This window comes from Bufo gargarizans, chromosome 1, assembly GCF_014858855.1.
Source record: "Bufo gargarizans isolate SCDJY-AF-19 chromosome 1, ASM1485885v1, whole genome shotgun sequence".
Lineage (NCBI taxonomy): Eukaryota > Metazoa > Chordata > Amphibia > Anura > Bufonidae > Bufo > Bufo gargarizans.
The window spans coordinates 75,863,607-75,876,646 of record NC_058080.1 but is presented as its reverse complement, the minus strand read 5'-3'; the positions used below and the strand labels follow the sequence as shown (position 1 = coordinate 75,876,646).

At 45.7% G+C, this 13,040-nt stretch overlaps 1 protein-coding gene across 1 annotated transcript in view; it reads left to right on the top strand.

The window, feature by feature from the left end:
* The window catches only part of BOD1L1 (biorientation of chromosomes in cell division 1 like 1), a 52,964-nt gene that overhangs the window by 23,918 nt on the left and 16,006 nt on the right, over positions 1 to 13,040 (top strand). Inside the window, 7 exon segments of the mRNA XM_044296479.1 lie at positions 3 to 3,444; positions 3,446 to 5,184; positions 6,506 to 6,552; positions 9,600 to 9,681; positions 9,779 to 9,864; positions 9,962 to 10,052; positions 10,140 to 10,195. Of these exon segments, the coding sequence (XP_044152414.1) occupies positions 3 to 3,444; positions 3,446 to 5,184; positions 6,506 to 6,552; positions 9,600 to 9,681; positions 9,779 to 9,864; positions 9,962 to 10,052; positions 10,140 to 10,195 (5,543 nt within the window).

The window sequence follows — 13,040 nt, the reverse complement described above, 5'->3', positions numbered from 1 at the left end:
TACAGTAAACCTTGATAATAGCAGGGGATATACTTCTTCAGCTTCTGCCGATGGTAACTTTGTAGAAGATGACGGGGATTTTACTATGTTATCAGAAAATAGCTTTGAAGATGCAACTACCACTTCAAGCACAGATAGAAACCCATTCCATGACAACACAGAAAGTTCTGAAACATGCTCACAAAGTACCAGTGATAATCTCCCCGAACAAGTGAGTATCATTACCTTTAAGCCTGCAACATCCAGTGCCATTAGAGAATCTACAGAAAGTACTCAAGAGAATGCAGCCTCCTCATCGAACAATGCTGAAGGTTCTCCTGCTTTAAGAGAATCACGTAATGATAGCCAGACAGCAACATCTTCTGACACCACTTCTGAGGGTACAGAGAGTCCCATTGCACATATAGCAACATCTTCAGAAAGTTACTTTGTGCCTGCCATTTCTGAAAATATAACCACACAAGCAGCAACCTCTTCCGTCACTGCAGCAGAGATTGATGGCGGTCGTGGGATGTCGGAAAGGCACACAGCCACCTCTTCAAGTAGTGTGGTCAATAGTAGTAGGGGGTTGAACTTTGAAGTCTCTCTGGTCTCATCTGAAATAGATGGCGAACATGTTGCAGCATCATCCAGTAATTTATTGGATAACAGTATGACTGATGACTGTTTAGAAAGAGAGAGCGATAGTGCGGCAAGTTCTTCCAGTAATACCCGCAGAAGTAACCATACGTTTGGTAATGCCGAGGAGAGCAAAAATACACGGGCCACATCAAGCACAGAGCAAGATGGTATGAGTGACACATGTACAAACTTCATCTCTTCTGGAACTCCCAAAGAGTATCCGGGAAACTCATCAGATCTTGCCATGGACAGTAGTACTGAAGTGTTCATAGGAAGAGACTTGTACTCTGGAAGCACCTCAAGCTGTTCTAGTAGTGGAGGAGGTCAAAGCAACAAGTTTAAGGAACAAAGTAAGGATAACACAGCATCTTCAAGCAGTGGAGATCCTTCGGTTCGAAGACAGACTTCTGAGGAGGCAGCATCTTCTTCAAGCTCTTTCAGGCAAAGTATTACAAATCATCCAGCCACATTAACCTCCGAAAACACAGAAGCTACAGCATCTTCAAGCGTTGCAGTGAACATCAGTTCTGATCGTTTTGACAGATCTTCTCCTGGAAATAGTTCTGATACTACAGCCACTTCATCGAGCAACTCAACTAGGAATGTTGCCAGCTTAGACTTGTATCCCAGTGCTCAACCTACGGCATCTTCAAGTGTCGCAATGGACAGCAGTACAGAAGAAGACTTAAGCATGAGATGTGCTATGGACTTAGATAGGGGTACAGGTACTGCAACGTCTTCTGATGTTTTGAACATGTTACGTACAGAAGACACAGTAAGAAATGATGAAGTACCGGCATCGTCAAGCACAGTGGCTTCAGATATGATTAAAGAGAATGTTGAAAGCGCCTTTGTAGATAAGGCAAATGAACAGACAGCTACATCCAGCGATATGATGGATAGCAGCATAGAAGATGACAAATCGTGTGCTGTTATTTCCAACAATGCTTATTCATCAACATCCATAAATAAAGATTCTTGTGGAATTAAAGATGGAAATGTTAATAGTGAAGCTACAGCCGCTAGTTCGAGCAATGCTATGGAATCTTCTTTTGATGAGAATAATGCCACATCATCAGATTACTTCATGAGCAGTAGGTTAGAAGCAGAGAAACAGGATTTGGGTCCAAGCAGGAATGATGAAGCAGCCAGTTCTTCAAGCTTTAATGATGGTATAGTCCGAGAAATCCAAACAGAAGCATCCATCAACAGACCTGTTGTCGATGATGCAACTACGTCTTCCAGCACGGAAAGAGAGCATGATATTTGTGAAAGAGATGGAAATGTAGGGAGTGAAACCGGCTGTGAAACTTTACAAATGTCAGTGGAATCAAGCTTTGACGATAACCACAGCAACACTGCCATTTCTGGTACTTCAGAAGAAGTTGCAGTTTATCTGTCAGGAGCAGATGCTAACAATGATTCAGGATGCATTGAGGCAAGCTCTGAGGATGGAGAGAATGATGTAACCTATGAAAAAGAGGATGCTGTAAGCAGTGCAAGCTCTGAAGAGCAAAAACATGTCTGCAGTGTATCTAGACAGCTCGGAGACAGAGAAACTGATGGTGTGGTAACAAGTGCCAGTACTGGAGCAAGAGTGTCATCTGGTAATAGAGGCAGTTCTGAAGCTTATGGTCATGTTACTTGTGTAGACAAAGCCAGTTTTGATACAGGCAGTATTACAGCTTACTGTCCTGTAGAAGTGGCAGTTTCTCATACAAATGATTTTGATATAAATGAACGTCAGGAATCTGAGGCATTTGCTGATAACAGAGATGCTGAAGATCCTGACAGAAATGCATCCGCTGAGAGTGTACAGTTTGAGGACATTGCTAATGTCCCAACGGAGCATGATGTTTCTAGACCAGATAACCAACCTGTATTGGAAGAAGGTGAAGGTGCTGTCACCAGTACAGGCATTTCTGAAGAAAATGATGGTGTAAAGCAAGATAACAATGCCTGCTGTGCCACAGAAGGCACTGAAAGCAGTAGTATCATGAGCAGACCTGCAAGCATAGATTCCAGAGTTACTACAGAAGATGATGAAAGTGCCATTACAAGTACTGGTGCTAAAGAAGATGAAGAAGAGGGGGAAGGGTTTGTCACAAGTACTGGAACTGCAAGTGAAGATTCATCTTTTTCAATTTCTGTAGATCGTAATTCCAGTAATTTAATACATACTGCAGAACACCCAAGAAATATCATGAACAGTAGGGTTGAAGAAGAGGCAGTGGAACAGCTTGAGGTTGACACAGCAGCAGAGGGGCAGATAGTGGAAGAACGGGGTATGGAAGAGGCAGTGGTGGAGGAAATGGATGTGGAAGAGGCAGTAGCGGAGGAACGGGCTGTAGAAGAGGCAGTAGCGGAGGAACGGGCTGTAGAAGAGGCAGTAGCGGAGGAACGGGCTGTGGAAGAGGCAGTAGCGGAGGAACGGGCTGTGGAAGAGGCAGTAGCGGAGGAACGGGCTGTGGAGGAGGCAGTAGCGGAGGAACGGGCTGTGGAGGAGGCAGTAGCGGAGGAACGGGCTGTGGAGGAGGCAGTAGCGGAGGAACGGGCTGTGGAGGAGGCAGTAGCGGAGGAACGGGCTGTGGAGGAGGCAGTAGCGGAGGAACGGGCTGTGGAGGAGGCAGTAGCGGAGGAACGGGCTGTGGAGGAGGCAGTAGCGGAGGAACGGGCTGTGGAGGAGGCAGTAGCGGAGGAACGGGCTGTGGAGGAGGCAGTAGCGGAGGAGACGGGCTGTGGAGGAGGCAGTAGCGGAGGAGGAGCGGGCTGTGGAGGAGGCAGTAGCGGAGGAGGAGCGGGCTGTGGAGGAGGCAGTAGCGGTGGAGGAGCGGGCTGTGGAGGAGGCAGTAGCGGAGGAGGAGCGGGCTGTGGAGGAGGCAGTAGCGGAGGAGGAGCGGGCTGTGGAGGAGGCAGTAGCGGAGGAGGAGCGGGCTGTGGAGGAGGCAGTAGCGGAGGAGGAGCGGGCTGTGGAGGAGGCAGTAGCGGAGGAGGAGCGGGCTGTGGAGGAGGCAGTAGCGGAGGAGGAGCGGGCTGTGGAGGAGGCAGTAGCGGAGGAGGAGCGGGCTGTGGAGGAGGCAGTAGTGGAGGAGGCAGTAGCGGAGGAACGGGCTGTGGAGGAGGCAGTAGCGGAGGAACGGGCTGTGGAGGAGGCAGTAGCGGAGGAGGAGCGGGCTGTGGAAGAGGCAGTGGTGGAGGAACGGGCTGAGCGAGAGGCAGTGGTGGAGGAACGGGCTGAGCGAGAGGCAGTGGTGGAGGAACGGGCTGAGCGAGAGGCAGTGGTGGAGGAACGGGCTGAGCAGGCTGTACAAGAGGCGGTGGTGGAGAATACAGTGGCTGAGGAACATGTTGTGGATGAGGCAATGGCAGAGGAGGATACGGTGGCTGAGGAACATGTTGTGGATGAGGCAATGGCAGAGGAGCATGTTGCAGAAGAGGCTGTGGCAGAGGAACAGGTTGCGGAGGAAGCAATGGTGAAGGCAGGCGTTGAGAAAGGGGCAGTGGTGGAGGAACATGTTGAAGAAGAGGCTGTGGCAGAGGAACAGGTTGCGGAGGAAGCAATGGTGAAGGCAGGCGTTGAGAAAGGGGCAGTGGTGGAGGAACATGTTGAAGAAGAGGCTGTGGCAGAGGAACAGGTTGCGGAGGAAGCAATGGTGAAGGCAGGCGTTGAGAAAGGGGCAGTGGTGGAGGAACATGTTGAAGAAGAGGCTGTGGCAGAGGAACAGGTTGGGGAGGAAGCAATGGTGAAGGCAGGCGTTGAGAAAGGGGCAGTGGTGGAGGAACGTGTTGAAGAGGCTGTGGCAGAGGAACAGGTTGCGGAGGAAGCAATGGTGAAGGCAGGCGTTGAGAAAGGGGCAGTGGTGGAGGAACATGTTGAAGAAGAGGCTGTGGCAGAGGTTGAAGTAAAAAAAGATTGTGGAGTATTTCAAGGTGTTATAAATTTCAGTATCGCACCGGTGAGATCATTGAGTAGAACTTCCGAAAATGAATGTATTTCTTCAGTGAAGAGTGCAATTGTTGCTGATCGTTCTGCACTGGAGTCCTTAACACGTGGTGCTGCAGAGATTTCTGAGGAGAAACTTGATGATTTAAACACTGAATACCAATGTACCAGTGACTTGGACGCTAGTGCTTCAATTGAGTCTCAAGGTTCTCTTACAGAGAGCCCTAGTGAAGCAAGCAATACCTTTTTCGACGGTCAGACATCTCATACTGATAAAGTTGCACATCACCTGTTTGAAGAAGGAAATATGCTTCACACAGCATTGTCAGAAGAGTGTTTAGAAGATGGCAAAGTGCACATTCTTTCTACGGACAACAGTGAAAATGCTCCTGTTAACATATCTGATGGGGGGAAATCCTCAAACTCTGATGAAGATGTTCCTTCAGAACCCAGCCAGGGTATGGTGTCTGAACACGTGATGACTGATGAGTCCAGCAACAAAGTCGTAGAGTCTGAGGAAACTCCTCAGACAAATGAAGACAATAATAAGCAAGCAAAAGAGTGCCACAACACTACCTCAGCTGATGCCCATGAAAACCAAATATCAGTACTTGCGTCGGGTAGGTATTGTCTGTTTGCTTGAATTTACATACCTTTTAGCACTATCTACATTATATAGCATGCAGTATCTCCGCTACCTGAAGGCAACCATTTCCATCGCCATTATTTTTTTAATTAAAGGATATAGTTTTCTTGTCCCTAACTATCTGTAAAAGCCCTGATGATAGTATGTGTCCTGGGTGAGGAGAATATTAGGGCACCTCAAATGCAAAACATATTGGTTAGTCTACTTTGTGCCGTGTATCGGCATCAGAAGATCCAACCTTCCATTGACCCTAAATTCTGCAGGGAAATCAGTGCATTATAAATCATAGATGACCTTTTTTACGTGGCAGACATGTTTTATATATGTAATGCTTGTTTGTATTAATGGTTGTAGTTCAACTTATTTGGAAGTTCACCATATGGAGACGAGCTTTGGATGCATATAGGTTTACAGGGAATTTTATGAGAGGGATGGCCCAACAGTTACTGTTCCCTCAAGTATAAGCTATTGTGATTCATCTTCACTACATCCCATCAGCAGACAGGCCCTCAGGTCACTATCCTCTACCTCTGCAATTGCCTACGTAAGATAATATTTTAGGCAGCTTCACAATATGGTCTTAAAGAGTACCTGTCAGCAGAATCAACTCTATTAAACCAGGACTGCTGCCTAGGCTAGGGTTCATCCTGCTGATTTAAAATGCCGGTCGGTGATAGCATTCCAGAGAGAAATAAATTTATTATTTTTGCAAATGAGATCCCCAGTGCACAGAGGGGGTATGGACAGGTGCGTGGAGTAACCAGGCCCCACTCCTTGGGGCACTGAAGCCCTCAGTTGCATAGAGAATAAAAGTATTTTTCTTGGGAACACAAGAACCGATTATCACAGATGGGTATCATTTAAATCAGCAGAATCAACCCTACCATGCAGAATATCTGACTAAATAGGGTTTATCTTGGTGACAGGTGCTCTTTAAGGCCTCATTCACACATACGTGGATTTTCACGGACCACGGTCTGTGAAAACCCGTCCTGCTGAGTGCACAAGCGCACAGCGTCATTGGTTGCTATGACGCTGTGCGCTTTGTGCCGCCTCTGCTGTACAGTAATACACTCATTCAGTTCATACGAGTGTGTTACTGTGGAGCAGCGCAAGGCGTCATAGCAACCAATGACGCCGTGCACTCGGCAGGATGGGTTTTCACTGACCGTGGTCCGTGAAAATCCACGTATGTGTGAATGAGGCCTAAAAGTGTCTCCAAAAAGAGATGGGTTTGATGTCTTCAGAGAAAATACTTTGTGCTAATTTTTTTTTTTCATTACGTTTTTTCACAGAACCCATCATAGAGCGTGTACAGTCTGCACAGGACGGCGACTCTCGTGTGAGTAATCTGTATAGTTGCCGTTTTCATGATTCTTGATTTATGAGACCAATGTCAATGCCTCTCCTGCAGACTTGCAGGCGACATTGTCAGTCGCACTCAGATTTCTCAGCAGTCAGACTCCTTACAATATCTATGCAAGTGGTTGCATTTTGTGGTGGCCATTTGCACTGGGAATGTTTCTAGAACTTGTGTGAAACGTAGCTGCAGGCCCCCATTCAAAAGATGGAGGTGAAAAACGCCATCGTCGGGTAAGTATCTGTCATTATACTTACAAGGGGGGCCAATACAGGGGAAAGCTTTGGAGTTGTAGGTCAGAACATCTTCACAGACCCTACAAATGGCACGCCGACCATTTGTACCCTTTGTTGGGATAGAACCGATCCTCGTATTCCTGATCTGTTTCTATGTAAGGGCTCCTTCACACTTGCGGCAGGACGGATCCGGCAGGCTGGTCTCCCTGTCGGATCCGTCCGTCCCGCTGTTTCGCCGGACCGCCGCTCCGTCCCCATTGACTATAATGGGGATGGGGGCTGAGCTCTGGCGGTGCACAGTGAAAGCCGCCGGACTAAAAAGTCCTGCATGTCCGACTTTTTAGTCCAGCGGCATTCGCCGTGCACTGCCGTGCTGCGCTGGAGCTCAGCCCCCGTCCCCATTATAGTCAATGGGGACAGAGCGGCGGTCCGGCGAAACAGCGGAAGGACGGATCAGACAGGGAGACCAGCCTGCCGGATCCGTCCTGCCGCAAGTGTGAAGGAGCCCGAAGTAAAATAAAGAGACAGCGTTTTCAGCCACTTATATACACCAGATGTAAGATGGTCAGGCGCGGTCCGATGACTAATGTGATGGCCGATGTCCGGGTAGGGCGGATTGAGAATAGAAGCACACTCAGTCAAATACAACCTGCACGTTGGGAGAAATAGTTGTCAGATGTCTAAGAATTTGGTTGGTTGGCTGACTGACGTATGTATATGGGCAGCTTTAACCCCTTCAAGCGAAGGCCAGTTTGGACCAAATGCCAGGGCCCCATTTTTCAAATCTGACATGTCACTTTATGTGGTAATAACTTCGGAATGCTTTTACTTATCCAAGTCATTCTAAATTGTTTTCTGGTGACACATCGTACTTCATGTTTGTGGTAAATTTGAGTTGATACGTTTTACCTTTTATGCATAAAAAAAATCTAAAATGTGCATTTTCAAAATTAGAATTTCTCTGCCTTTTTAAGACTGATAGTGATGCTTCATAAAATAGTTATCACTTTACATTCCCCATATGTGTACTTTTTATGTTGGCATCGTTTTGTAATTGTCATTATTTTTTTTAGGAAGTTAGAAGGCTTAGAAGTTTAGAAGCACATTTTAAAATTTTTAAGAAATATTCCAAAATCCACTTTTTTAAGGGTCATTTCAGTTATGAAGTCACTTTGTGGGGGGTTACACAGTAGAAACCACCCATAAATAACCCCATTTTAGAAACTACACGCCTCAAGTTATTCAATACTGATTTTACAAACTTTATTAACACTTTAGGTGTTCCACAAGAATTAAAGCAAAAAGGAGGGGGAATTTAAAATTTTCATTTTTGGGGGGCAGATTATCCATTTCAATCCAATTTTCCTGTAACACAGCAAGGGTTAACAGCCAAAGAAACCTTAATATTTATTGCCCTGATTCTGCAGTTTACAGAAACACCCCATATGTGGTCGTAAACTGCTTTATGGGCACACGGCAGGGTGCAGAGGGAAAGGAGCGCCATATTATTAATGAAGGGCAAATTGTGCTGGAATGGTTTTCAGGTGCAATGTCACGTTTGAAGAGACCGAGGTACCCCAAAAAGTTACCCCATTTGGGAGACTACACCCTCAAGGAATACATTTTAGTGGTGAAGTAAATGCTTTGACCCAACAAGTGTTTGGTAGAATTTAGAAACACATGGCTGTGAAAATGAAAAATTTACTTTTATTTCCAATATAAAGTTTCTTTAGCCCCAAATTTTTCATTTTCACAACGGCTACCAGGAGAAAATGCACCCTAAAATTTGTTATGCATTTTTTCCTTGGGGGCATGGCAGCATTCAGAAGAGTAAAAGCGGCATCAGGATTTTCTAACATGTAATTTGCTAAAATTAGTTTAGGGCCCATAACATTACCAATGTAGCTGTTTGGGGGCTTGTTTTTTGCGGGACGGTTATGGCGATACCAAATTTATGTAGTTTTTTTATGTTTTACTACTTTTTCAGCATAAAATCACTTGTGTTAAAAAAAAAAGATATGATATTTTGCATCGGACAATGTGGGGGCAATTTATCAGGGGCACTGCGGGCAAGGTGGCAGTCATGCCTGATTTTCAGGCTGTGATCTCCAGCCTGGAGATCACAGCCTGAAACCGGCATTTTTCTCAATAAAGCGCTCCGATTGCTTAGTCTGCAGAGATTAACCACTCTGGTCGCTTGGCGCCACTTCTTGTTCTGTACAGATTACTTTTATTGCAGTTATCTGCTTATCTGTCATTGTAATCCTGCCTGTAATGATATCACCTATGTGCATAGATACGATAGGATCCACCAGTAACTATTCTTTCCTTGTACAATGACCTCTGCACAGATCACAGAGCACACCTAGTAAACTCTCCCATAGAAGTCAGTGAGGTCCTCTCCGGACCATGGGGCTGCCATAACGGAACAGATCAGGCAAGATGGCCGCCCCCATAATCATGTGCAGGAAATAGAAGAAATAAATCTGCAATCAGAAAATAAAAACAGATTAGAAAAAAAGGATACACGTTGCAATCTAGTTTTAGGTGGCAGAAAATCTTTTTGGTGCCACATTTCCTTTAGGCATGTCCAATTGATTTTAACCATTTATGCACCTTTGTGCCTGTTGATATAGCTGAAGGTGCACCGTTGTCTCCACTTTTCTGTCCCATTGATAGCCATAGGCCTTGACTGCTGCACCGCTTGTCCTTGTGTTGAACGTCTCGGATCAAACTTCTTCTTCCTAGCATCCTTTAATTTGATGGGGGTTTTTTTTGCATTTTCATGCTTAGGCTCCAGAACTTGGTGACAAAGTCAAACCCGGTTCAGAGATGGATGGGCCGAAAGAACCTGACAGTATTACCACGCATGAAGGTTAGTATGGAGGTAGAAGGAGATCACCATGAGCGGCACTGAATGATCGCTATGCTGTTTAGGATCATGACTGGTGTAAATCTGCTTCCTACCACAGACCCTGCCAAAACAAGTGAGGAGAAAGAGTTAAAGGAAGAGGGGAAAGCTGAGGGAACCCAACCAGACCCCAATACTGGTAAAGTGGTAAGCAGTGTCTTCTACCTATATAGGCTGACGCTTGCTGTGTCTTACCATGGCTGCTATGGAATTTATTTTTATTTTTTCCTATTTTTTATTTTAGGAATCTCCGCCTGCTGCTCAACCTGAAAAAAGAAAAAGGGGCAGGCCCCCAAAGAGGCGTACCCTGCTTCTAGCCATGGCCAAGCAGGCTGGTGAGCGTCCTCCTCTTTTCTAGTTTATATCTGACATGTTCTGTTCATCCAGTGATCCTCATGTCTGTTTGTGCTGCTCTCCCACAGAAGAGGCCGCAGCGGCTGCAGCAAAGCAGTCTTCAGAAGCACAGCGCCCTCTAGAGGTACGGATCGCTACTACAATGGCATACAATTGTCAGCTCTGTGGTTCTCATCCACACTCTCAGATCTCATGTGTAGGCAATCTGTGATGTTTAGAAGCAACACACACTAGGTTAAAGGAGAGAACATTTTTGAGACTTGATTTCTTTTTTTATTTTATTTTTTTAAATTATTTTTTGAATATTTTTACCACACAAACACCTACCTGTAATAGTTGAAGACATTTAGCTATAGTAAAAATTCAAGAGTAAATAATGTAAGTATCGACTGTTTTTACCCTTTGGTCATTTAACATAAGTTTATACTTAAAAGGTATGGACTCATTTTTTTATTACATTTTAATAATTTTAGGAATTTATTTGTATTTTTTTACATTTTTTTACATTTTTTTTGAGTTACTGGGGTTAATAATAGTCTGTTTGCATACTTTTCAGTCACGTCAGCTGATGGCTCATCTAAAGCCTTAAAGGGGTTTTCCCATCTCAGACAATGGGGGCATATCGCTAGGATATGCCCCCATTTTCTGATAGGTGCGTGTCCCACCGCTGGGACCCGCACCTACAATGAGAGCGGAGTCGCAAAATGAACGGAGGGCGCACTGCGCATGCGCAGCCGCCCTCCCTTCATTTCTATGGGGCCGCCGAAAATAGCCGAGCGCTGGCTCTGCTATTGCTATCTGCCCCATAGAAATTAATGGGAGCATGGGCCGCGCATGTGTGGTGCGCTTCCATTCACTTCTATGGGAGCAACGCTTGGTGGTGGACGGACCCTGGGAAATCCGGGGTCCTCCAGCCACAGCGCTCCCCGCTTAGTTCTCGTTGTAGGTGCGGGTCCCAGTGGTGGGACCCGCACCTGTCAGACAATGGGGGCATATCCTAGCGATATGCCCCCATTGTCTGAGAAAGGAACCTCACCTCAAACACTCATTATAGCGAAACTCTTATCAAACTGATAAGAATATGGTTTTAATGAGGTCAGGAGATCAGAGATGAGAGCTACACATGGCCATCAGCTGACGGGACTGAGAAGTGATACTCTGCAAACAGATTTTTAACCCCTGTAACTCAAAAACAGCTGATCATGTATCTTAAAGACCAATTGAACTAATTATTTATAGGCCAAAATGAGTAAAATGCAATGATAAAAGATTGCTCAAAGTTGGTACATTCGCTTTAAAGGCTATGTCCACCTTTAGAACTATATTTCATTTATTGCCCCAGTGCATCTAAAATCAAATTTAACCAAATTGCTTTGATAATAAATTTCTTATAGTTTTTTGTCCACAGCTTCTAGCCAGGCCTATTTGTCTCCCCCGTGTGCCCTTATTGCAGACATACTTACATTTGGTAGATTAGTATAAGGTAGGGGACAGATGGAATCCGACTGCACAGGGCTTTTTTATGGACCTATGGATCTGCATAGGAGCTGTAGACACATTGGGGAGGATTTATCAAGCCATGCACTCCAGAGTTCTGGCTTCAAAAAGTTGCAGAAACAGGACTTTGCCACATTTGAGTTTCTATGTGCAAAAATTTAGAGACCTCTTATATTTTTACACCTCTCAGTCTAGTTTTGAAAAGTGGGTGGTAAAATGGGTACGATTAGCCTCTCAAACTAATTTAAAGGGGCTCTGAACCTGGACGTATGCCCATCTTCACCCCTCCAGCCCCCCTCATATGAGCATCTCATACTCCAACGCTCTCATTTGCCCTGCGCTGAATCGCACAGGGCAAAGGTATTTTATGGAGATCCGGTGACGTCCCGGACTCTCCATGGGGACTGCTAGGCGGAAGCTTCCACCTAGCAGTGAGCCCAGTGACGTCACCGGCACTAATGGGCAGGCTTTAGCACTCCCCTAGCCTGTAAAACAGATAGGGATGCGCTAAACACCCACCTATCGGAGCTGGTGACGTCACCGGGAACACTGCTGGTTAGAAGCCTCCACCTAGCAGTGTGCCATTGTAAAGAAAAAAGCCCATGCCCTGCACGATCAGGGGCGCTAGAGGGGTGAAGAAGGGATATATATTTGGGTTCAGAGCTGAACCCCTTTAAGCCAGATTTTTCAGCTCAACTCTTCCTCCAGTAAAGGTGCCCGAGGAAGTTCAGTATCGTCTAAGTGCTAGACCACATTTATCAACCAGTCTGCCGCATTTGATACATTTGGCACATATTGCAGCAGCGCAGACTCCTGCAAAACCAATTAAAAAAAATCCCCCTCATGGTAAATCTCCCTCTTGTTTTTTTAGTGCTTCACTTTTTTTCATGGTACTTTATTTTAGATGCATTGGCGCAACAAAAATGGTTGTGAAGGGATGCCTAGCTTTTTATGGTATAGATCCAAGGAATGTAAATGAGAATCGGAAAAAAAGGATTGGTCCAAGAGAAGAGACCACATATAGGGAATTTATCACACCCCGCTCTCCAGAGTACTGGCCCCAAAGTCTTAAAATAGGGGCTTTGTGACTTTTTGGCTCCCCTGCACAAACTTTTAGACTTTTTTTTACAATTTTACACCACTCGCTCCATTTTTGGGTGATAACGTAGGCATGGTTAGTTATGTTAATGAGTTTAAAGGGAACCTGTCACCTGGATTTTGAGTATAGAGCTGAGGACATGGGTTGCTAGATGGTTGCTCCGCAATACCCAGTCCCCATAGCTCTGTGTGCTTTTATGGTGTAAAAAAAAAACGATTATGTGTGTGTGTGTGTGTAAATGAGGCTATTAACGTTTCCGGAGCCCAGCCACACCCACTGTGAAGGGGCCCAGCACCGCCCCACATACTCCGAATCTCCTTCTTGCTCACCGAGGTCAGATGTCACAAAGCTAGAGCACAGTTATCTTGCGATG